The sequence below is a fragment of the Lagenorhynchus albirostris genome, chromosome 5 (genome assembly GCF_949774975.1).
Source record: "Lagenorhynchus albirostris chromosome 5, mLagAlb1.1, whole genome shotgun sequence".
In the NCBI taxonomy this organism is placed as follows: domain Eukaryota; kingdom Metazoa; phylum Chordata; class Mammalia; order Artiodactyla; family Delphinidae; genus Lagenorhynchus; species Lagenorhynchus albirostris.
In genome coordinates, this window is record NC_083099.1 from 42,247,026 (window position 1) to 42,273,301 (window position 26,276).

At 39.9% G+C, this 26,276-nt stretch overlaps 2 protein-coding genes across 14 annotated transcripts in view; one reads left to right on the forward strand and one right to left on the reverse strand.

Moving 5' to 3' along the window:
* Nucleotides 1–11,798, forward strand: part of PPM1L (protein phosphatase, Mg2+/Mn2+ dependent 1L) — a 349,036-nt gene extending 337,238 nt beyond the window's left edge. Inside the window, exon 4 of the mRNA XM_060149942.1 lies at nt 11,202–11,798. Coding sequence (XP_060005925.1) covers nt 11,202–11,725 — 524 coding nt within the window. The 3' untranslated portion in view covers nt 11,726–11,798. The remainder of the gene's footprint in view (nt 1–11,201) is intronic.
* A 3,054-nt stretch (nt 11,799–14,852) lies between these two features.
* The window catches only part of B3GALNT1 (beta-1,3-N-acetylgalactosaminyltransferase 1 (globoside blood group)), a 32,660-nt gene continuing 21,236 nt past the window's right edge, over nt 14,853–26,276 (reverse strand). For 8 of the 13 annotated variants that reach the window (XM_060149933.1, XM_060149932.1, XM_060149935.1 and 5 more), the window contains 4 exons: nt 22,766–22,830; nt 20,121–20,213; nt 15,848–17,443; nt 14,853–15,517 (listed from right to left, as the gene is read on the reverse strand). In XM_060149933.1, the coding sequence (XP_060005916.1) occupies nt 16,414–17,409 (996 nt within the window). In that variant the 5' untranslated portion in view covers nt 17,410–17,443; nt 20,121–20,213; nt 22,766–22,830 and the 3' untranslated portion in view covers nt 14,853–15,517; nt 15,848–16,413. Of the gene's footprint in view, nt 15,518–15,847; nt 17,444–20,120; nt 20,214–21,582; nt 21,801–22,765; nt 22,831–26,276 lie in introns of all 13 variants that reach the window. The other 5 variants (XM_060149941.1, XM_060149938.1, XM_060149940.1 and 2 more) reach the window with 2 other exon arrangements.

Below are 26,276 nucleotides of genomic sequence, written 5' to 3' on the forward strand. Positions count from 1 at the left end.
TGGTCAGGAAACTAGATCCCATTTGCCGCAACTAAGAGTTTGCATGCCGCAACGAAAGATCCCGCATACGGCAACGGAGATCCCATGTGCCACAACCAAGACCCAGTGCAGCCAAATAAATAAATATAAATTAATTAATTAAAAAAATAAGTATACAAGACAAAAATCAAAGGAGAATAATATAAAATATTTTAAATTAAGAAGACATTACATCGTGAATCATGCTGATATTTGTGCTCTTTCTGAAGTTGAGATAACACTGAAGTAAGAATGAATTCTGAGTTATTTGTAAAGTTAGTAAAATTACAGTCCCTATTCCATTCTTTCCCAGTGAAAACAGATACATGTGGTCTTATTTACTGTTCTCCTAAACCACTTTTACTGTCCTAGGTACTGTTTACTTTCCAAATGCTGGACATCGTTTTACCCTGAATCCTTAGAATTTGTGCATTTTCAAGGAGGGAATACCCCTTTTTAGTAAGAGAGACTAAACGATAGACCTTCCATTTTAGAATGCTCCAATCAAACTAAAGTCAGATAAACACAGTCACAGCTACATCTGGGGGCGAGTTTTAAAACTGGTAATTTTCCAAATGCCAACATGAATACCAGTGAGTATTCAATTTAAAACAGATGATTTCACAAAGACAAAGCACAGGGTTATTTAATGTTCCTGCTTCCTAGAGAGTTTTCCATATAATGAAAAGGGTCATGTTTGCTCATATAATTTTTTTTAATCCTGTAGAAATGATGTATTAGACATCTCTAACTGAATAGTGATGTCTCTTGTGCACATTTATGCCCCCATCTGTCTCAGTATATGCAGAGACAAACAGTGATGCTTAGTGTAATAATGAAAGATACAAATCCTGCTACATGGGAAAAAACTATACCCATGGGATATTAAGCAAGAATACTCCCCCTATTTAGGCTCCAAGACTACAACCAGTCTATGTATTTTTCATCTTGATTTCCCTTTATCTCAGGCATATATTCAGAAAAATGGAGTAATAAATACAGAATTGGAGAAGATCCAATAACTTTTGCTCCTATTTTAGAAAGCAGTGTTTGCCTTTTTAAAATTTTGTCAGAAATACATGTTCACATTGAAACATTGACATCTACAGCCTTGTTTTTGGTTTACTCTGGCAGTTACTAAAGCCAGTCGTTTTGATTTATAGCACTCACATAATTTCAGTTCAGATTATAAACGGTTGAAATCTATTTTGCAATGCCTCCTTGGTCAGCCGGGAAAAAGAAAACAAAAGCAAAAAACGACGACATTTTAGAGTTCAGAAGAATGATGATTCTAACAAGCCTGAAAAATAGTAATGAAACATTTCATTCCAAAACACCCCAGTGTGAACTATGTTCACATACATAATTCCTATATACCAAATATACAAGTTTAAAAAAAAATCACTGGATTCATAAAACATTGATCTATGTTATGAACAGATTTAATTGAGAAAGCCACTATTTTTGCTATAAGTAAATCTGCTTGTATATTCTTTCCATTATTATTATTGTTATTATTACTTTTTGAGCACCGACCATATGCCAAGTGCAGGTCACCTAAGGGAGTGTATCTAGAGGTGAGCACTCAGGCACCATCCCTGCCTTGGCACTTACAGCCCAGTGGAGGCTTCACAGATATCGTAATGCTCAGTATTGGCTGAATGCGATAAAAATGGGCATCTTTCATGATTTTCTCCAATGGGTTTAGATGTGTAAAGACAGGACAGAATTAGAGTTATTCTTTCCTACACTTAAAAGACAGTGAATGGTAACAGATTTGGAATATCTTGCCCACACCCAAGCAAACTGCATCAGATAATTATTCCACGTTAGGTCGTCTAGTTTCCCAAGGATGGAGTGGGGAGGTGAGACAGGGAGCCTCTGGGTACCAGGGCAGGGGTAGGGCTGTCCCAATGAGGAGCCACCACTGGAACAGCAGCCATGCAAGGGCTCAGCAGTGGTATGATTCAAGCCAGGGTATCTCTCTCTACAAGGTCCTCTGGAGGAAGGAGAGAATTACAGCAAAGGCAAACAGGGAACACTGAGAACATCTCTCCATGGCTTGTTTTTATTTTTGTTCCCAAGAGGCTATGTACCAACTTCATGTCCCAAATGAGAACCCCGAACTGAGAGTTTTTATCATCAGTGTTCCTTGATTATGTAAATTAGCAAATTTATTATATAGAAAATTAACATATTTCAGGAATACAATTATTTCTTGATCTTAATTGTGAAGACTAAATGCCAGATTTTTTTAAAAGCATAAATTTGGCATCCATAGTTACTTTAGACTTTCTAGGTTCTAGGCATGGAATTTAAGCTTTATATTTTGAACAAGAATAGCAACATCTATTTTCTGCATAGCAAAGCAAAACTAAATGCCAGACTTTTATTTTTAACCACAGAAGCCATCACTTCTTTCTAAAATCTTTGGCTGGTCATCTTCCCTAGACATCTCTTTCTGTTTATGCCAATTGCTTCTTTATCCAAGTAATATTAGCTTTGGCCCAATTATATTAGAATTCTATTGAATTAGAATAGCAGAAAGTGAATAAGATATTGGGAATATCTCATTGTGGTCAGCAGTGGAATTTTTGTTGTTTTGTTTTTAATCATGAAAACATACAACAAGAAATGCAAATTAAGTCAAGCCAGTTTCGATTTGTTAAGATTAAAACCATAGGAGGAGTCCAGTTATTAAGGAAGGAAAGGAGGGTTGGAGGGAGTAAGAAAAAACAACCCACATAACTGAGATGTATTTTTCACGAATGGTATATCTCAAAATCTGCTCTTGTTTCCTGCTGAATTTTGAAACAGTGACTTTGTATATGCATTTACTATACCTATTTTAACATCATGAAAAATTTTCCATGAGCATTTTCTTGCTATTTTAAAAATCATAAGATGTTATTTGTTTATAAAAAGATAGCAGGCTCCATAAAATATTAGACAATGCTTTCTTTTAGGAATCTCCCAATTGAATTTAATAATTAAATCATGCGTCAAAATGACTGCTCAAATCAATCAGACTGTCTGGTAAGTTAGTCCCTGAAAACTATCCATAAAATACAACAAAACCTTGGCAAAACCTCATTACTCTTGGTACTCTTCAGAGGTTTTTATACCTACTAGTCTATATTTGTCTCTAAGAGACATCTGAAAAAAAGTTAAAATGTCAATTTGATGTTGAGCTCAGAGTCTATGGCATTGCACGGTCACTCAAGATGCATGGCATGTGTTTCAGGTCCCTTGGATGTGTGCTAGGGGTAGATTTAGCATTGTAGAGACTAATGTGTTCATGCTATCACTGATTCTGTGTTGTATACAAAATGAACAGCTAAAAATTCACCCTTGATGACAAGATTAAAGCAAAAATAAACACATTAAAGCTATTGGACTTTTTTTTTTTTAAAGCTGTTGGACTTTATACATAGAGCTGCTGCTCTTCTTTTTCTTTTGGTTAAACTCATTTTACATTCTAATGTCTGTGCTGGAATTTTCTAATTTTTCAATGCTTTTGCGTTGGAGTGGCTGTTAAGTTGGGATTCCACATAGAAAGCAGAAAAACAGTTCATGGCCTGAGGATAAGACAAAAGTGTAACAGAAACAAGAGATATAGGAGATATCGAGACTTCAGGTGCTCTCATTTGGAACAGGAATAAGCCTGGCTCCGATTCAAAGCAAGATAAATTTGTTTATTTTGGGGACTTCCCTGGTGGCGCAGTGGTTAAGAAGCCACCTACCCATGCAGGGGACACGGGTTCGAGCTCTGGTCCGGCAAGATCCCACATGCCGCGGAGCAACTAAGCCAGTGCACCACAACTACTGGGCCTGTGCTCTAGAGTCCACGCTCTGCAACAAGAGAAGCCACCACAGTGAGAAGCCTGCGCACTGCAACGTTACCCCCGCCCCCCGCAACTAGGGAAAGCCCGCGGGCAGCAACGAAGACCCAACACAGCCCAAAATAAATAAATTTATTTTTTTTAAAAAGTATACAAATGTATGCAATAAAAATTGTTTAGTGTTAACGCAAACTTTACCCAGCTTTATACCACAGCAACAAAGTTTATATAGTGTAACCAGTATTAGGTGATAACAGTTAGATTAGCTATACACACATGTAAACTCCAGCAACATGACATGACACACCTGAGAGAAGTGTTCAGAAGAGCATATCCATCTGCCAAGGTTTTCACAAGATTCAGGAAGGAAGAGTGTGGAATTTAGAGACAGAGGGAAGTAGATATATACACACACGCATGCACACATGTAATACTATTTTTAAGTATTCTAAAGATGAAATGCTTAGATGTGAACAGCACTTGGAACTTAGAAGAAGAACAGTAAAAGTTAATCACCAGATTGCTGAATTTGGAATTGGGTGTAACAAAGCAGAAAAATGTGGCCTTGGATTATTTTTCTCCTTTTCATTAAGAATAATATTTGATAGCCAGAGTAGAACGTGCCGTCTGCAAATTCTGGTCTTCCACTCCTTTCTCTGGGTAGAAAATTTCTAACATAACATGAAGGATGTGATTAGAGATTTCAGGATGAATATTTGTTATCTGGATTAGAGTAAGAATTATGGATGTTTCCAAAACCAACCACAGATCCAGAGAAATAGGAATCAAGAACCACAAACACCCTACCCTCACTCCAGTGATGGGTTATATTCTCTCTCTTCCCTCCTTCTGGTTTAGTTTAGAAATACACTAGTGACAATCGATTTGGTTTTTTGTTACGGTAATAACAAGAGAAAGGGAACTTTAATATAAGGATTTTAGTGGTGCCTCCTGGAATCCAAAGGCAATAAGTATTTAAGTGGGGCCTCGGGAACAATTCACACCTAAAAACTCAAAAACTCTCCAGGAGTCTACAGGGGCTTCCTCTTCCAACTTTCCCAGATTAACTGGTATTGCACTAGGCCATCCACCATAAACAACTATAAAACTGGATAAACTGTGCTAAGCAACTGTTTTCAGGCATTGGACAACTTGGACAACAGGCAGTGCAAGATAGCATCTTTGAGAGAAGGGATCACAAGCTGCCCCGTGATCACCTCAGCTCTCTGTGAGGCGACACTTTTCTGGTTGTGGCACAGCAAGCTGGAGTCCAAGCAGAGCTAGACTGAAGCGAAGATACAGAATGTGGCTGGAGTCTGTGGAGAGCTGTAACAGAGGGGGAGCCTCGGAAGTCTACGTGTGGGCCCCTCACGAGTCCTTAGCTGAGGGCTCATACGCTGCACATACGCAGGACCCTGCACTGAGGCTCAACTGAACATGGCTGCTATGGGATCGAGAGTGGAACAAAAACACTAGAGACTGAGTATTGCTGGGGAATATCAAGTTCTGGCCCAAGCAGAGTAGAGAGACATCCAGTGGAGACACTTAGGTTGTGTATTAAGAATAAGGACCACTCTCTAAATGAAGGCCCACTTCAGATCTAGCCTAACTGAGCCTAAAACCAAGTGCTGACAAGAGCTGTAAGAGAGACAGAGTAGGGAAGTTGAGTTGCAACAAATTGATGGGGCTTGGGAACACCTTAAGCTTTTACAGATTTGCTGAGACAAACCATAACACATTCCCCATGACTCCCCCTGCCAAAAAAAAGAAAAGAAAAGAAAAAAAATAATCAAGATAGTTACCTAGGGCTTCCCTGGTGGCTCAGTGGTTGAGAGTCCGCCTGCCGATGCAGGGAACACGGGTTCGTGCCCCGATCCGGAAAGATCCCACATGCCGGGGAGCGGCTGGGCCCATGAGCCATGGCTGCTGAGCCTGCACGTCCGGAGCCTGTGCTCCACAACGGGAGAGGCCACAGCAGTGAGAGGCCCACGTACCGCAAAAAAAAAAAAAAAAAAAAAAGATAGTTAGCTAATAACTGAACTACTTTACTTATGAGAACAAAAATCAAATATCAAAACTCTTCAGAGAAAGATAAAAGAATCCAGACTATTTACAGGTTTTTAACATATACTCACATTGTCCAGTACAATATAAAATTGAGAAATTACCAGACATGTAAAGAAACAGGAAAAGTTGACCAACAGTCAAGAAAAAACAGTGGTCAATAGTAGTCAACTCCAAGAGGCCTAGATATTAATCTTAGCAGATTTACAGCAGCTATAATAAATACGTTCAAGGAATTTAAGGCAACTATGGTCTTAGTGAGACAACAGATAAGGAATCTCAACAGAGAAATGGAAAATTAAAGATAAAAATTCTAGAAGAGAAAAATAAAAAAACTGGAATGAAAGTTCTCTGGATCGGCTTAAAAGAACTTGGAGATGACAAAAGAAGAAGTGAGTAAACTTGATCAATACAAATTACCTAGTCTGAAGAAAAGACAAGAATAAAGATTGAAGGAAAATTAATTGAACATGTTCTACAAAGACATGTAGGACACTATAAAGCAGTGTAAGTTATATGTTACTCAAATACCAGAAAGAGACAAGAGTGAGAATGGGGCAGAAAAATAATTGAAGAAATAGATAGATAAATCATAAATTTCTCAAATTTTATGAAAAACATCAACGTGTAAAACCAGGATGATCAGCAGACCACAATGAAGCAAAATACAAAGAAAGCATACCCCACATAGAATTATCTGACTCAAAATGTCAATAGTACAAAGGTTGAGAAGCCCTGATCTAAAGCAATCAATTAAAAAAAATAATTTCAGGGACTTCCCTGGGGGTCCAGTGGTAAAGAATCTGCCTTCTAATGCAGGGGTTGTGGATTCAATCCCTGGTCAGGGGACTATGATTCCAAATTCTGCAGGGCAACTAAGCCTGCATGCTGCAACTACTGAGCTCACACACCTCAACGAGAGAGCCCATGTGCTACAAACTACAGGGCCTATGTGCCCTGGAGCCCGTGCACCACAACTAGAGAGAGATAAATCCGCACACCACAACTAGAGAGAAGCCCACCCGCCGCAACGAAGAGCCTGTGTGCCGCAATGAAGAGCCTGCGTGCCGCAACAAAAGATCCCACATGCCTCAGAGAAGATCCCATGTGCAGCAACTAAGACGCAACACAGCCAAAAAAAAATATATATGTATATATAATAATAATAACTTCAAACACAAGAGCAATAGCTAAGAAGGCAATTGAGGAAATTAAATGGAATGCTAGTGACTACTCAACTCAAAAGAAGGCAAGGGAGGGGCCACAGAGGTGCAAAATGAAAAGTAAGTAACAGGATGGTACACTTAAACCCAATTATATAAAAATTACATTAAATATAAACGGACTAAACATTCCCTCATGAGGAAAGTCTTTTTTTTTTTAATGCTGCTGAGACAACTAGATACTTACATGAAAGAGAATGAATTTCAAATACTTTCTCACTCTGAATAAAAATTTAAATTGGAGCTGGATCATAGACCTTAACGTAAAACCTAAAATCATAAAGCTTCTAGAAGAAAATATAGGAGAAAATCTCCCCCACCTTGGTGTAGGTAAAGATTTCTTGGGTGGGGCACAAAAAGTATAAACCGTAAAAGAAAAACTGGGTAGGAATGTACAATGGTACAAACACTTTTTTTTTTTTTTTTTTTTTGCGGTACGCGGGCCTCTCACTGCTGTGGCCTCTCCCGTTGCAGAGCACAGGCTCTGGACGCGCAGGCTCAGCGGCCATGGCTCACGGGCCCAGCCGCTCCGCGGCATGTGGGATCTTCCCGGACCGGGGCACGAACCCGTGTTCCCTGCATCGGCAGGCGGACTCTCAACCACTGCACCACCAGGGAAGCCCGGTACAAACACTTTTGAGAACTGTTTGGCATTTCATAGTAAACACACACCTACCCTATTGCCCAGCAGTTCCATTCCTAGGTGTTTACAGAGAGAAATGAAAACATAAATACACACCAAAAAACTCATACAAGGATCTTTATAGCAATCTTATTCATGATAGCCCCAAACTAGAAACAACCCAAATGGATAAACAATTTGCTGTTTACTCATATAATGGAATAATACTCAGCAATAAAAAGAAATTTCTGACACACAAAACAACATGGATTAATGTAAAGTACATTATGTTCAATCAGAGAAGCGAGACTCAAAATGATACATACTGCATGAATACATTTACATGAAATCCCAAAATGGCAAGACTAAATCTACAGTGATAGAGACCAGGAAGTGGTTGCTCTGTAATGGGGGTGGGGTAGGAGTAGGGATTGATTGGAAGACGGCATTAAGCACCTTCATGGGATGATGGAAGTGTTCTCTATCTTGTTTTAGGTGATGTTTGTACAGATATATAAAACTGCCCCAAATCATTGTACTGAGCACTTAAGTTTGTGCATTTTACTGTATGTTAATTATACCTCTATAAAAAAAAACTCATTGACAATAGCATCAAAAAATACAAAATACTTAGGATTAAATCTAATGAACTATATGCAAGACTGTTATCTTTTCATAAACTTCAGAATATTGCTGAGAGAAATTAAAGAAAATCTAAATAAATGGAAAGGTAGACCATTCATAAATCAGTAGACTCGATATTGTTAAAACAGCCTTTCCCCCCAGTTTCTATATTTAATGCAATTCTAATCAAAAGCCTAGAAGAACTCTTTTATAGAAATTGTAAAGCTGATTCCAAACTTTTCTTGAAAATTCAAAGGTCATGTAATAGTCAAAACAACATTGCAAAAGAATAAAGTTGGAAGACCTATATCATCAGATTTTAAGACTTAGTATAAGGCCAGAGTAATCAAGGTAGTATGGCAGTGATGGAAAGGCAGACTTACAGAGCAATGGAACAGAATTAGAGAGTTCAGGGGAAAAAAAAAATCAGTACACTTATTGCCCCTTCATTTTTTCCCTTGTTCCTCTTCTTAGAATATCCTACTTGCTTCCAGTCTGTCTTCCTGCTGGCGGCCTTTCCAGACTCTGGCCCTGGGGGCAGCAGCAACATCCTCCCCATTGTGCCCTCCACTGTTTACACCATCCTTTAGAACCAAATGGTGATTTAATGAAATTTCCCAGGTACTGAGCACCTACTTCCTGTGGGGTCCTCCCATCTCCTATTTCAACGAATTCTTGCAAAAGCACTACAAGCCAGACACTCTTATTACCTTCCTGCCATGTGCAAGGCAAATGAGGTTCAGAGAGAAGAGTAATCCAGATAGTAAGAGGTGGCACTAAGACTTGAACTCAGATCTGTGTGACTCCAAAGCTAATGCTAGTACTTCTCTCAGAGCTAGACTTTCCAAGTCCAGGTCCTGTTAATTCTGCACTCCCAGCATCTTTACCAAAGGATTCTCCAGCTTCTTTTACCTCCTTTAAGGTTGGGAATTTGTTATTTCCTGAAGCATCCTGCTCTATCTCTGGATTTCTCTGATCCTATACTAAAATCTTTCTCCCTGTCACTCCTCCCACTACCTTGGTCCTGCCTTCCAGAGTCACTCTGGTCAAGACCGTTTTCTCTGCCACAAGCCTTCCTCTTCTCCAGGCTGATGGCCCCAGCATCTTTAAATCATCATCTGACTCTGAAGAGAATGAGAATTACTAACCCTCTTCATAGATGAGGAAATGGAGATCCAGAAAAAGCAAAGTACACTCCAGGTAAAGAGCTGAGACGAAGGCAGGTAGGCCAGCATGGGCCTGGGGTGCCTGAGAAACAAAGGGCAGAGTGGAGAAGGCTGGTATGCAAGGCATGGGGCAGAGGTTGAGGGGCACTGGGCTTCATTTGCAGTGTGAAACCATACTCCTGAAGCTACTGGATCCCCCAAATGTCAATCTTACTCCTTTACCCTCCAGGCCCACCTGGTACAGAGGTTGGCCTAGGGTTGGCATCCACAGGAATCCTTGCGGCTTCCTGTGAGGTCTGGCGGAAGGGAAGCCTGCAGAGCCTCAGGCCCACCAGCCTGGCCCTAGGCCGCCATGAAGAAGGGGAACTGGCCCTGGCAAAGGGCTTATCTGAACGTGGGCCTTTTCTGTTTCTGTAAAGTACTTCCCTTCCGTGAGCCTGAGACTCCAGCTCTGAAGCTTTCCTCAGGGATTACAGTCTTAGCCTCACTGACAATCCACCAAAAGTCCAATGTAAACTGTGGGCTTTCGGTGATAACGATGTGTCACTGTGGTGACAGCCAGTGTAATAAATGTCCTGTCCTGATGGGGAATGTTGATGGTGGGGGAGGGAGTGTGTACATGGGGGCAGAGAGTATATGGGAAATCTCTGTACCTTCCTTTCAATTTTGCTTTGAACCTAAAACTGCTCTAAAAAATGAAATGTATTTTTTAAAAAACATCTAATATCAAAATTTCCCAGATTTATATCTCCTAGTTGAGGACAACACTCAGACTTTGACTGCTTAGCCTTAATTCTAAATTCTTTGAGAGGGACTGCAATTGCGCTGTAGTGTCAAGTGGACCACGGGACTGTCGCCAGGGAGCTGCGATCTTAAGACAGAATTCTCATGGCTTGGGTCACACTGTACTAACCACGCAGATGGAGTTAGTGGATAAGACATTTCTCAAAAGTAGAAGTTTCTCAAGGAGGAGGTTGTTCAGCAGACAAAATAATAACTGCCTGTCTACTTGCTTTCAAATTTAAGGCTGAGAAATACAAAATTTAGTTTCTTCTTATACAATACTTTAAAAAATTTTACTGTTTCTATGTTAAGGTTCACTAGAGAGAGAAGCAGTGTGCAAAATTTTTTAAAGATTCATATAAAAAGATTCAGTAACAAAGGTGAGTTTGTTCCTTTCCTCCTCTTCATATTCATTGAGCTAAGAGACAGGCTTGATTATCACTTGAAACACCAAATTAGTCATTTATGGCTTTTCAACAGTTTTTGTCCTGAAACCTTGAGACACTTCATTTTTAATAAAGTAGTTATAGCAGCCTCGGGGCATGGAAGAACAGCGAGACCTGGGTGCTCTCCGGTCATTTCATTGTGAATTTACCAAAATCCAGAGATTTTCCAGCTTCTCATTTACAAAGAGGGCAGAGTGAACGGCGTTACCATCAGACTCTGAAACTACTTTTTGCCAAGTTCGTAACACAAACCTTCTCGGATGATAGGCAGGCAGTAAACCGTGAAAGGCAAAGAGATGTGGCCCTGACCTCTCTTCTTCCAAATGAGAAGACGCGGCTCCACAGGTGAGACAGGTTCAGACTCCTCAGGGCTCCCTCCCACAGCCTCCTTCTCCCCGCTCTGCCCCCCGCAGGTGCAACCGCAGCCCCGCTGCCCGACACGGATGGCGGGCACCAACCAGAGAGGAGTGTCCACCGCGTCCCCGAGGGCTGCTCGCAGGCGGGGCACCATCCCCCAGCAGGATCCAAGCCAGAGCTTCAGAGCTCCCGGGTCACAAACCAGCTGTTTTCTCTCTGCCCTGGAGGAGAGTTTGATTCATCTCCTCACATCTCCCCAGTCACCATGGGCACAACGGCTCCGGTCAGGGAAACTGTTCTTACATCCCTGGAGTTAGGTTCCCCCAGCTGTGAGGAACTGACCACTGGACCCACGACATCCAAATGTGTGTGGTTACTTAACACCAAAGGGTCTAGAAGAATGTGGGCCCAGGCTCACCGTCTCAGCCCACTGCCTTGGCCTTTAGGCTCATGGGATCACCATGGTAGCTGCAGATTCCAGCAGTGTAGGCAGAACATCTTATCAAGGAAAAGGAGGCTTTCTCCTTTTTTTCTTAATGAGGGAGGAACACAGGAGGCCACAGGCAGACATCCCCCATGAAACAGGAAGGAAGGGGCCAGGGCACAACCTTTAAAAGAATGACAAGAGCCTTTGAAGATATGACATAAACTGACTAAAACTGACTAGGTCGGAGATGGCAGAAGATTTGACTCCCAGCAGACCTTGAGCCTCATTATGCACTCACTGTAATACACTAGCATACGCTAAGTGACACACCATGACATCTCTGAGGCTGATCATCAAAGGCCAAAAAGTGGGTGGTGGCCCCAATCCTGGAAATCTCCTCCCCTTCCCCAAAAGAGTTGGAATAATCCTCCCACTGTAGTCAGCCTATGAAATTACACAGCCCGCAAAAACTAACCTGGGGCGCTCTCACCTTTTGAGACAGTCCGCATTCCGTCTATGGAGTGTATTTCTCCCATGGCTGCTCTCACTTTCTGAGTCGACCCCATGCCCTGGGGTTGCTCTCAAGCCTTTTGAGACGGACCACGTTCTTCTGCCTGTGCAATGTGTTCTCTCTCTAAATAAATCCACCTCTTACTTATCACTTCGTCTCTGAATTCTTTCTGCGATGAGACACAAAGAACCTGAGCTTCAGCAAGTCCTGACAAGAAGTGAGCAATTTTAACTAACAGTGGTTTAAGTCCCAATCAGAGTTGTGTGGTTTCACTTGGGGTCCCACTGGCAGGGACTGGCTCACAAGAGTCTGCTGCGGGAAAAAGCAGGAGGGCACGGAAGGGGCTGGCAGCTCAGCAGTGAGCCAGCCTTTTCCCACGACACCTTCTGACCCTGCTTTTTACCTTTACCTAAATTTGTTCATATATTGTTAAAACATTTATGTTATAAAAGTAATTCATCCTTGTTGTTGAGAATGAAGTAATAAAAGGTACTTCAAAGGGAGCAGTCATTGACAGGCAACTCCTGTTAACGTTTTGGTGTCTCCTGCTTGTTTGTTCGGTTTCTACAGGGAGAAAGGGGGAAGGGGGAGAAGGGGGAAGAGTGTTATTTAAAACCTTCGCTGCAGCTGCTGCAGCCTTTTAAGAGAATGATGTTAACTCACCACGAGGGGCCTTGATTTTTCATCTGGGAAATGTCTCAAAGGGGGTACTTTAAGGGGGAAATGTAAGTAGCGCTAACCTCCACCCTCCCTCCCACGTGGTCTAAAGGGCGAAGGGTGAGAGTAAAACATAAAAAGGGCTAAGTTGGCAGACGTTTTAGAATTATTCATTGAAAACCTAAAGGAAGGGTAAGGCTTGCAAATGCGAAGAAAGGGTCACATGGGAGGAGAGACTATCTAAGCGCAAGTTTTGTGCTTCCATCACTTACCTTAAATACAGAGCAACGGTATCCATCCTTGTTGGGCCCTCCTTTGACTTTACAAGACCCATGAGTCGGCTCTTCCCTTGGGCACAAATTCTGCCAAGGGCCTGCCCACTCAAACTGCCTCTTGGCTTTCGGGGCCCATTTCCCACGCTCGCTTCCATCTCCTACCAACACATCCATCCACACGTGTCACCTGTTTTGACTCCTTAAAGGGTTGGTCCTATATTAACTACACGTGGGATAATCAAGCAGCTGATGGAGACTGTGAGAGGGTTCTAATCGCTCACACAAAATCCAGAGGAGCTGGCTTAATATAAAGAGGAATTCCCAGTGGATTAAAAGAACCCCAAAGACGTCAGATGGGCCTGCCACGTTTCTCATACTCACCCTTCCCCTCTCTCTCTCCCTCCATCCTGCAATAAATGCCTACCCGACGCCAAGAGAAAAGAGCTTTATCCCCAAGCTCACACTCAGAAATACTGTTATAAATAGCTCAGCTCCGGCTGCTCTTCATCTGACGAGTTGATGGGAACATGATAATGCCAAGACCATTTAGCGTAGAGCTGGGGAAAGAGTAAGGAGGGTGAAAGGGCAGCCCTCTCAGGAAAGGGCTCAAAGCACCAGCTCCCAGTAAGCCAGCAAACCTCTGATGCACTGGGGCCGGCCTCAGCATCCAGGTCCCTGAGCCCCTTCTCCCTTTCACACACTAGGTGTGGCAGATTACTGTACCCAACTATTCCTTGCCCACCCTGTAAAAGAACACAATATTCCTGGCTGCCAAAAAATGACGTGCACTACTTCCTGTGAGACCAAACCCCTGCCCCACCCTGCCACGGACACTGGGCTGGGCATGGGCTTTGCTCTGGTCAGCAGATATAGATGTTAGTGTTTCCACCAGCTCTTTCTCCTTCCACCAGCTCTTTGTCCTCTCCCTCTACAAGAACGGCATGTTCCAAACAGGCGTTGCCCTTCAGCTGGGACCCTGAGGTGAGAAGATACACACAGTAGCCAAGGCTGGTAACCAGTAGCGTGCGGTGTGGATGCAAAGAACACATGGTTGTTGTCAACCTCTGAGATCTGGGAGCTGTTCTTGCAGCATAATCTGGCAAAGGCTAACATGCTGGGGTCACAGACTCAATGCTTACAGGCAAGCAAAGTAAATGAGTGAGGCAGAGAGCAGGTAAGACCACGGGGATGTGGCAGGGCTGTGGATGGCAGAAAAGCAGCCGCCTAAGGTTAGGCTCTGTATTAAACTCTGTTACCAGTTAAAATAAAAGGTGCTATTCATGTGGTTAAACGTCAGAGGCCAAGATTTTAATAACACAGCTGACTAATACTACTTGAAAGCAAACATGAAGTTAAAGACAAAAAATATAACGACCCAACCTCAATGTTTTTCATATCATTTAACTCTTTAGAGATCTCTTAAGCACCAACCTGTAGTTGAAAAGGAACAATCTTCTAACTGGCAATTACTCACGTTTTACTGCTGTTTTTGGTCTCATCTTAAAGGGAAGGGAAGTTATCTTTTATTTTAAAAGTTCTCCCTCTATAAATTATTTGAATTAGCTTCCCAAATACCAATATAAAGTCAGGCAAATTTGATCACATCTAATCCTACCACAAAAATACCCACCACCTGTGTCTTAAAGAAAGTGACTCCCGGGGGGTGGGTGGTGGTGGTGGGATGATTTGGGAGATTGGGATTGACATGTATACATTAATATGTATAAAATAGATAAATAATAAGAACGTGCTGTATAAAAATAAATAAAATTAAAAAAAAGAAAGTGACTCCGTATGGATGGGAATTAGCAAGGGCATAGATGGATTCCACAGAGTATTTCATTTAATTGATTTTATTGTAACTGGATCAGGTCTGAGAGGAGGGAAATGGAAACAGCCTTGTTATCAAGAATCAAACATTATAATGTTTCTAATTGAAATTAAGCTTTTCTTATAGGAGAATTATAAATATATGAGTATTACAAGAGCTGACTATATATTTTCAAGTTCATATTTTCTGCCAACAGATTTGATCTTTCACCATCATGTAATCCAGAAAAAAGGAAATCACTTGTCCCGTATCAGGCATAATGGGAAGTTGCACAATCCCAAGAACATGGGGGCAAGGAGTGCTTCTCTTGGACCAACTAGCAGGTCAAAGCTGACCTACATCACCACTCCTATGAAATAACGTGCTTCTCCATGACATGGAAATCAGACTTGATTTTAGACCACATAGTGGGGCTTTCCTCTTGATGTGAAATTAATAACAATAGCAGCAGTGGTTTTTTTCTTCCTTTTTATTCTCAAACTGATCGTTAATTTAAAAAAAACACGGAGCAGTTAACAATGCAACTTGAATCTTTAGTCTTCTCTTTCCAGCTCAAGCACTGAAATATGCCACTCCTTTCATGATATTCTGGCCATCACGTTCTCTCTTTTCTTTTTGGCTTCAGAGACCTTTCCAAAAGGAAACATGCTGCCTGGCGCTCTACATTACTCCTAATTTCCAGGTGGAACAATGAGACAGATGAAGTGACATCTAAAAACACCAGGGATTATATTTTTAAAAACAAGACCATAATTTAGATCTTCTTGCTTTAATTTTTCTCTATATTACCACGAAGAAATATTTATCAAAGTTCAGGAGATTACTGATATGCAATAATGACCAATATCTACACATTAATGGAGCTATTCATAATAAACTCATCAGTGAAGTAACTGGAAAAGAAGTTTAAATATAAAGAGTGATTTTTCACTATTCTGTTTATACAGTATTGAAACAACCATAACATTCAAACACCCATAAAAGTGCAAAACTTTAAGTACCATTAAATAATAATTGATAACTGAAATACTGCAACATCCTGAAGTATCTTTCAAATGACCAAAAAGAGATGAAATTTTGTTCAGCATAACTTCACTTGTTTTACACACAACTATATATTTTAAAAAACTGTAATCCATGTAAGATATACACAAAACCCTGAACTGACTAGACTGTTCAATGAATAATACTCCACACTGCTTTGTTGTTATGGACAGATGAGCTCATAATTCAATGAAACCCATTTAAGAAGTTTTAATCTATAGAACAACACGTTCAAATTGTTTGGTCCTATGTGTTTTATTAACAAAAACCTCCCATACCTTTATAAGATGTTTAATTCCTCTGAATATCATCTTTAAAAGGCCTGACTTCATTGTTGTCAAAATAAACCACAGGTCAAGTACAACCCTCCAGTCTCCAGCCTATAGCCTCTTCATGAGTTTCAGTTCCGTGTAAGCCACACAGTGACCTTCCCATGAGTTTTCCACTGGAGATTTCACAGTCTAACTTTAACGTTTTCCACAAAGTATCCCTCCCTTCTCTAGGCCTTGGGTAGAATGTCAAATTAATAATGGCATGTGGTGTTCCTTAGCATAACCTGCCAAAATGTGATAATTTCCTTGGAAGAAAAGCCATGGGCTGCAATCACGCGTCTGAGTTGACAGACATCCAAATGGATCCTATATAAAAAGAAAAGGTTGGTGTCTTCTGGAATATGAATGTCCACTTTTAATAAATTCAAACAGATCCCAACATAAACATCTTCAAACTTGATGGGTTTTACGTGACTCATCATTTCATAGATTCTTGGCACCAAATCTCTGGACATTATATAACCCAACCCACTGCAGTAGGGAGGAAACACCTTGAAGGGATACTCCTGGTATGAAATATGGGTTTTTTGGTAAAATCCTCTATAGGAATAATTATCAATTAGAGGATAACCTGTGAAAAACTTCTCTGAGTGGTTTAAATTTAAAAGATACTTCACTAAATTGCCAGTATTGATGAAGACATCAGTGTCTGTCTTCATGATGTACCTGGCATTGGGGCAAAACTCAGTTACCCACCTAAATGCCATAATCGTTTTCAAGGTCAGGTTATTGTACGTGTCTAAAAAATCTTGTCTTATTATGTCGCCATAAAGGAGGTGTTCATCCTCTAGGGATAATGTTAACATTTTGTCTTCCCTTTCAGCCTGCTGGCCTAATAAGAAAAATGTAAGAACCTCATATCCCCACCAAGACTTCTTTTCACCCCAAGTAACTCTAATGGCCTGTCTGGCTTTCACATCTGAGGGGTGTGAGGTCACCAGGATGACCAGAAATGGGTTTTGATGAGAGCAGTTCGAATGCTCTCGAAGTGTGAAGTGGAAGTCTTGTCTGTAAATGGGCTCATACTCATAGAAGTACATCCAATTCACGCGTTCTATCACATTGTAGTGGGGAAGACTGAGGTACCACATCACCAGGAAGCTCAGGAGTGACAGCAGCAGGAGGCTCCATTTCAGGGATCTCAGCGACATCCTACCCGGAAGAGTGGTCAGGAGCGCTGGGGCCATTCACAGCGACTCAGGAGCACGCGAGCCTCGGGTTCTGGAAGATTTATCAAAGACCTGCTTAGCATGCCCCACCCAAAACACATTTTCAAATGATACCTGATCATCTACTTAAGGAAGAAGAGTTGGGAGAACAAAAGCTCCAAAGCAAAACCAAAAATCCTGACCTGAATCTACTTAACTTCATGTAACTAGAAGCAAATGGATACCAACAACCAAAAGTATATTTCAGCTTTTTACATCAAGACCAATGTTAAAAACGTATCCTCAATTATTTGAGGAAAATTAATACTTCTTGTTTGACCTAACTGTTGAAATAATTCTTTACTTCTTTTTCATAATGGTAAAGAAGAGAAGCAGTTTGCTTTATTTTTTACTGTAGATTTATCTTGTAACTCCCCCATTACTCATCTTTTTCTGTCCCTCTGGATATCTAGAATAAAATCATTAATGCAAAGAGGTATTATCAGCAACATGTCCAAATAAACCAAGGGTCTTTCTCAGCTGTGTGATCTGATGTGAATTCTAGCAAATCCGGAGTAAGAAAAACCCAACAGCTACAATTATTCACAGTGACCTGCTTGATATGGGATGAGATAAAGGTGGAGATGCTTCCCCTGAAAGGTCAGGCCTCTAAACACAAGAAGGGTAACCATCTCTGGAGTTTTCAAATGCACAAGACTATGAAACAGCGTTTACCTGCCCAAAATACCACCCCAGCCCCCTTTCTACCTCACTAGCTGAACTCAATGCTCAGTTTGGACAGCAAGTGCTTAAATTAAAGGCCTGCCCATAGTATGAGTTTTTGTGAGTTTCCCATTCTAATCTTACTCCCATCTAATCTAACTTCCCTGTTCAGAAATCCTGCACCAGATCAGAATCATGGGATGGAACCTCCTAGAACACTTGCTTTTACAGGGAACTTCTGGCTGAGACAAGAAAACTGAGCTAGGAGACACGGTGCATTCACGGTCGCAGCCTCAGCTCTGCTGTGGATCCCAAGGATAAGGTTGGTTTACAATTCGGGATCCCACAGGGCTTTCCTGGTGCCATGATCGTGGGCCTCAGTCCAAAGACATTCATGTACTAAGTGTTTACTAGAACTTCAACATCCACAGACTGCACCAGACACTAAGGAGGCCAAAGGAAGAAGGAAATGGGAGGAGTGCACATCCCAAGGCAACACGTAAACATGTCACAGCAATGTAGTACAGACTGTTTACATCAAATGCTAAGGAACTTCAGAATGAGGGACAGATCAACAACATGAAGGGCAGGTTGAGGAAGCTTCTGACCATGCCCTTTCACCCACAATCAACTGGGGGAGAGATCCTGGGAACCCAGAATTTGCTATGGAGGGCACACATTAATGTCATTATATGGAAAGGCTGGTCTACCAAGGGTTCTACCTTGGGGCAATCTTAGGTCTTTGGACATACAGTTCTTCTGCCTCTTAATACATATAAAAATGACAGGATCTCAAGACTCTTTGTCCTTTCCCTCTGGCCATATCTTACCTGCCCTGATTACTTCTTGCTACAATATCCTTTCCTACCTCTAATGTTTTTTATATTTTCAGTCACACAGTACAATGGAATGTTTCGGCAAACTCTCTAGTTCGGTTTCATGTATATGTGTCTTGCCTTTCCACTTATATTCTACGACCTTGTCGGAAAGAACATTTTTCTTTTGACAAGAGTCAAAGTACAAGACAGAGACCTACAGCAAGAGTGCAATGAACACTGACCTGTCTGATCTGCTATTTCTATTTGTATAAACAAAATGTAGGTCTATCCATCCCACCCCATCCTCCTTTCTCCCCCTTACTAGCCTTACACAGCTAGCTCCCAGAAAAAGCTGAAACAGAATAGACCTAGAACGAGAATTATGGAAGGAATTAATATCTTCTTACACTTCCTCCTCACCTGGCTACTAGACACAGCACAACCCTAGGGAGCTCCATCTAATCTCAGCCATCGATGACCTGTACATTTATTACAACTGTTATCAAATGGCAGTTTTACGTCTCATTCTAACAAACTGGCACATTGTAACAAATTTCGGACAAATGGAAGGAAAGCATCTGAGTAAGGGGCTTCATGTATAACTGCACACAGGCAATGGAGGCCTGGCTACTCTTCAATAATGGGAAGAACTCAAAAACAGCAAATCTTACTATAACAGTTATCCTATATGCATTCTACAAGCCACAGTTCATAAATGTGAAATTGTGTCTGTAGTTATGATGTCTACTGCTTATGGGCCTACGAAGAAAATAAAGTAGCAGCAAAAAGAACAGGAACTATCTATTCCAAAAGTGGGGGAAGGTCTTTCAAGGACTGGCTGGAACAGACTTCAGGTTACCCACAACACAGGGGGCTCCAAAGGCAGAGACCAGAGCCCACACCTAGTTCTGTCCTTTGCCAACCAGGGAGAGCTACGGGTATGTTATTTACCTCTGGAAGCCTCAGTTTCCTCATCTCTACAGAACGAAGATGTTAATACAGTGTGAATTAACAGATGGCCCGTGTCAGGTACGCAACAAACAGAGGCTATCGTCGTGAGCCGTGTTCTACACTTTGCGGCTATTCCATCCTGTTTATGTTCACTAAATTGATTTTTATTGTCAAAAGGGATTATCCTAAAGAAATAATCTTGATGAATTCTTCTTACTTGATGAATGTTTCAAAGCGTCAAAAGATTTTATTTCTTACCTTCTTGATTTATTTCTTCTGAGTGAAAGACCTTCAATTTCATCAACTGAACATTCAGTAGCAAGTAGTAGTCAAAAATAGTGCTTGAAATTTCTGTAAGATACGTAAGAAACTTAACAGCATCTACTTATGGGTCAGGGAATTAGACGTCAAAGAGGGGAACGGAACCCCTTCCCCATTCCAATTTCTTTCTGAACATATGCTGAAATAAAACGTTAAAAAAAGCCCACGAATCCACAGAATTCAGAGAGTTCATGGGTTCATCAGGGAAGAAGAGCACTTGGTATTCAAGACATAAAACCTCTAAGTCCTCACGTCAGATGGTGTCTTATGACATCCTACCACAGTTCCACTTCCCTGGATAAAGAACTCAGGGTCCCTAAAAGAAGTGAAACACGAAACTTCTAAGAGACACTCTGCTGGTATCCTCTAATTCTCTGTTCCACACACATACACAGAAGGTAACCCTGACATGAGACTGTCAACTACCACTTCCCAATCCACTCCCTCCCCTTTGAACCTCTATCTCTACTTACAAATACCCAAGACACATTAGTAAACGGAAAACTATGAAGCACATCTCAATTCCTGCCATGCTTTAGGATACTCATATATTGATTTTCATCAGTCAAATTTAAAAACCAGAACAGGATGTGACAAACAGGAAGGCACTGATGTGTATCACTCCTTATACCAAAAACACTCCAAAGGGATTTAAGATTCAAATGGGAGAAAAATAAACTGCTAGGAGCACAGACACCCAAAATATACAAATGAACATTTAACAGTTTTGAAGTGGGGAAGAACTTTTAGTTATCCCATCTAAGGAAACAACCCAGAACTCATAAAGGAAATTCTGATCAAATAAAAATTTCATAAAGTTCTTGAACAAGGTTGAAAAGCAAAAAAACAACACGATAAAAAGCACAAACAAGGTTAAAAGGTTAAAAAAAAAACAGGGAAAAAATAAGATATTTATAATAATTTATAAGCCAAATAAGAGTTCATACAGCTTAATAAAAAATGGATGAATGCAAAAAGAGAATAAACAGCCAAAGGGGAAGTTCTCAAAAGAATTACAAATGAACGATAAAACAAGAAAAGATATTCAAACTCACAAGTAAGCAGAGATATTGACAAAAATCTCAAACTGGAAAATTAAGGGGGAAAAATGACAATACTTAGTTTGTGTGAGGAAAAGAGGCATTCTCGTGCACTTTTTGGAGAGATTTATTAAACATGTATCAAAGACTTGAATGTGCACACTCTTTGACCAATATCACTGCTAGCAATTTATCTTAAAGAAATAATCAGGCAACTGTGCATAATTTATAATATAAAAAATTATTTTAAAGTCTCCCAATAGGGAATTGGTTAAACAAAATTATGATACATCCATACAACGGTATACATTTATTCACTATATGCAATGATACTTAGCTATATTCTCTTGATATATTACTTAGTGAAAAATGCAGTAGCAAAACTGCGTATGTAGTATGATTCCTTTTGGAAGATGAAAAGACAAATCTCCAGAATCCACACAGCCACACATGCAGAGCAAGATGTCTGGAAGGATGTGTCCCAATATGTCAATGGTTTCAACTCTATGGACTTCCTGGAAGATTTCTTTCTCTCTTTCTTTTATCATTTGGATTTTCCACACTATTTGTGTACTGTCTTTGTAAATAGATAAAAACAAAGTAAAAAAATTGGACTTCATGCTTGCGTATCTCAAAGTTCCAATGAATGGGAGTAACCCTAAGCTAGCAGTTAGGATCTCGAGTTTCACCTTATCTCAGCTCTTCTCCCAAGGTGTGAGCATGTACAATTCATGATATTTCTAGTAGGTATTATTCTCTTTTGTCTCAGTAAATATTAACTAAGTACAGTAAGCAATGATTTTTAAAATCCATTCAAAACACTGTAATTCTAATATAACTCTAATAGGATGTATATTAGCTAATAATAATAGCATTACGTACACACACAAAACCGTTTATAAAGTATTTCAACAAATTTTATTAGTTCCCCCCAATAACCCTATATTGTGGGCCAACTGGTTTTACTGTACATATTTTACAGGTGAATTTTAGAGTTCAAGTAAAATGAAGGTGAAATAAAAACACTGTGAAATGGACTAGGACTTATAAAGTGCACAAACTTTAACTAAAAGGAGTACCAAGGGAATGTATTTTAGTATGAAGAAAAATGAACTCAGGAGGAAGGAACAGAATTCAAGAAACAAAGGTAAGTAAAGAGATTATTGAAAGATAATGAAAACTAATAAATATACATAGTAAAAGAGAGAGAGAGAGCGAAGACCAAAAACAGTATTTTTTGGTGTGGTTAAAAAAGTGAAACCAAAATACTATATAAAAATGATGTGGTTGCTTTAAAAAGAGTTTCATTTAATAATGTGTATTAACCTTTAGAGTGACGACCCTGAAAGAACAGATACTGAACATATACATTCCACACAGATTAAGAAATAAAAGAAACAAAGCAAGCTATCAACTCAACAGAGGGCAGGAAAAAAGGAAAAAAGCAGAGAAAATGCATGGCAAATGGAAAACCACAGAAGGAGGTGGCAAAAGTAAATTTAAATGCATCCGATATCAGAGTAAATATAAACGTAAACTCACCTACTGAAAAACAGACTCTCAGATTGGCTTAAAACTCTGCCATATACTACTTATAAGATACATGCCTAAAACAAAACAACACAAAAAGTTTAAAAATTAGGAAATTTTTTAAAAATCAGGAAAATGCCAATCAGAAATCTGCTGTAGTTATTTATTAACCTCATGTATTTAAATGAACAGCATTTAAAAGGGACAAGGAGATTTTGTTACTAATAAAAGGAACCAACATATACATTCCACACAGATCAAGATAATTTAACAATCATGAAGCTATAGAAACAGAGAAACATAGTCTCAAAATACATAAAGCCAACTCTGAAAAGTATGAGTACAAATGGGAAAATCTATAATCCTAACAGGAGATTTTTAACAAATCTCTCTAAATAACTAAATACATCAAGCAGAAAAAAATAAGGATGGGAGTGTTTCAAATAAAATTATTATTAATAGTCTTGATTTAGTACCTTTCATTCAATTAAAAAGAACAGGAATATTCTTTTCAAGACCACACAAAACATTTACTAAAAAACTGATCATGGGCTTCCCTGGTGGCGCAGTGGTTAAGAATCCACCCGCCAATGCAGGGGACACGGGTTTGATCCTTGGTCTGGGAAGATCCCACATGCCGCAGGGTAACTAAGCCCATGCACCACAACTGCTGAGCCTGCATGCCACAACTACTGAAGCCCGCATGTTCTGGGGCCTGCATGCCATAACTACTGAGCCTGCATGCTGCAACTACTGAAGCCCGCATGCCTAGAGCCCATGCTCCTCAACAAGAGAAGCCACCGCTCGCCGCAACTAGAGAAAGCCCGCATGCAGCAACAAAGACCCAGTGAGCCAAAAAAAACAAATATATAAAAATAAATAAAATGATTATACTAAAAAGAAAACTGATCATATTAGGTTACATAAGCTGTCTCCAAAATTCAAAACTTAATTTAACACAGGCCCCATTATCTGACCACAGTATTATTTCAGCTTAACTACCAAAACATATCTTGAAAAACACATAAACAAAGAGACAAAAAATCCTGTCAGGAAACTCAAAACCCTTATACACCCAACTTTTGTTTAATCCATAAACTTAAAGAGAACACCACAGTGGTAATCATAAAATACATGCAACTGAATACCAGCAATGTATAACATTTCAATGAGGAAGATATTATACCAGTCCCTTACTTGAAAATTACTGGGGGAGAAGACAAGTCAAATTTTTTCTCTTGTTGTTTTGTTTTAAAGAGTGATTTGTAGTTCAGGGAAGACAAATAGCTCCAAGTGAAAAGGAAAAGCTCTTCTTTATAGAAAACTGCCAATTATGAATGTAGATAGGATGACAGAATAAGAAAACTATCATGTTGCAACCTTTCATGAAATTACTGATTCAGGCAATGATTATCAATCAGTGTTTTAATCATCAAATGGAAGATTGATGGGGAATTAGACATTGTATGGTACCAAAGTAACACCACAAAGATTACTTTTTACTTGTAAGGACTGAAAAAAATATAAAATTCACAGTGAAGGAATGCTACCACTCTCATCCATCATCAATCTCAGCATAAATAATGGAACAAACACATATTATGTGTCTCCAAATGAGATACAATGTGAAGTGTACATCCTAGCCAAAATGTTTAACTGGAATCTAATCACATTTTATATGAAATACAGAGAACAGAAGAACAAGCTAAGAACTCCACAGAGAAACACTCCAACAAACCCAGGAGGTGGGGTGTTCTATGCGACAACTAGCATGGTGTCTACAGCTAGTCAATCCCGTAAAACAAGGGATGCCTCAATATTAAAAGAGATTAAGAGACATACGCAATTGCAGTGTATGATCCCAGACTGGATCCTGGAGAAACTGAAGACAATGTTGATATTAGGTGATGTGAAAAGGATTATTTATTTTGTTAGGTGTGATGATGTTAACTGAAAATGTTCCTGGGTAAATAAATGTGCTATATCCATACAATGGAATACTATTCAGCTGTAAAAAGAAACAAAGTACTGATACTTTGTTTGGCTATAACATTTTATTTAAGAATTCAGAACATGGGGATGGCTTCACTGGGGAATTTACCAAACATACAAAGAAGAACTTATACCAATCGTTCTCAAACTCTTCCAAAAGACTGAAGAGGAGGGAACACTCCCAAAGTCATTCTATGAAGCCACTATCACCCTGATACCAAAATCAGACAAAGCACCAAAAAAGGAAATTACAGGCCAATATCTTTAATGAATATAGATGCAAAAATTCTCAACAAAATACTAGCAAACCGAATTCAAGAACACAAAAAAAAGATCATACAACATGATCAAGCTGGATTCATTCATCCCAGGGTCACAAGGATGGTTCAACGTATGCAAATCAATCAATGTGATACACCACATCCACGAAAGAAAAGACAAAACCACATGATCATTTCAACAGATGCAGAAAAAGCATCTGATAAAATTCAACATACATTCATGTTAGTAACTCTTATCAAAGTGAGTATAGAGGGAACATATCTCAACATAATAAAAGCTATTTTTGACAAACCCACAGCCAACATAATACTTGGTAAAAAGCTTAAAACCTTCTCACTAAAATCTGGAAGAAGAGAAGGATGCCCAATCTCACCACTTCTATTCAACGGAGTATTGGAAGTCCTAGCCACGGCAATCAGAGAAGAAAAAGAAATAAAGGTATCCAAGTTGGAAAGGAAGATGTAAAAATTGTCATTATACATAGATGACATGATGCCATATATAAAAAACTCCACACAAAAACTACTAGAACTGATAAACAAACTCAGTACGTTAGCAGGATACAAAATCACCGTACAGAAATCTGTTGCATTTCTTTACACTAACAATGAAATGTAGAAAGGGAAAGTTTTTTTTAAAATCCCTTCTAAAATTGCATCAAAAAAGAAAAACACTTAGGACTAAACCTCACCAAGGAGGAGAAAGACTTATATATTGAGAACTATAAGACATTGATAAAGGAAACTGAAGCTGATTCAAAGAAATGGAAAGATATACCATGCTATTGGATTAGAAGAATTAATATTTTAAAATGGCCATACTACCCCAAACAATCTACAGATTTAATGTGATCCCTATCAAATTACACATGACATTTTTCACAGAACCAGAACAAATAATCCTAAAATTTATATGGAATCACAAAAGACCCAGAATTACCAAAGCAATCCTGAGAAAAAAGATCAAAGCTGGAGGCATAACTCTCCCAGACTTCAGACAATACTACAAAGCTACAGTAATCAAAACAGCATGGGCTTCCCTGGTGGCGCAGTGGTTGAGAGTCTGCCTGCAGATGCAGGGGACACGGGTTCGTGCCCCAGTCCGGGAAGATCCCACATGCTGCGGAGCGGCTGGGCCCGTGAGCCATGGCCGCTGAGCCTGTGTGTCTGGAGCCTGTGCTCCGCAACGGGAGAGGCCACAACAGTGAGAGGCCTGCGTACCACAAAAAAAAAAAAAACAAAACAAAAAA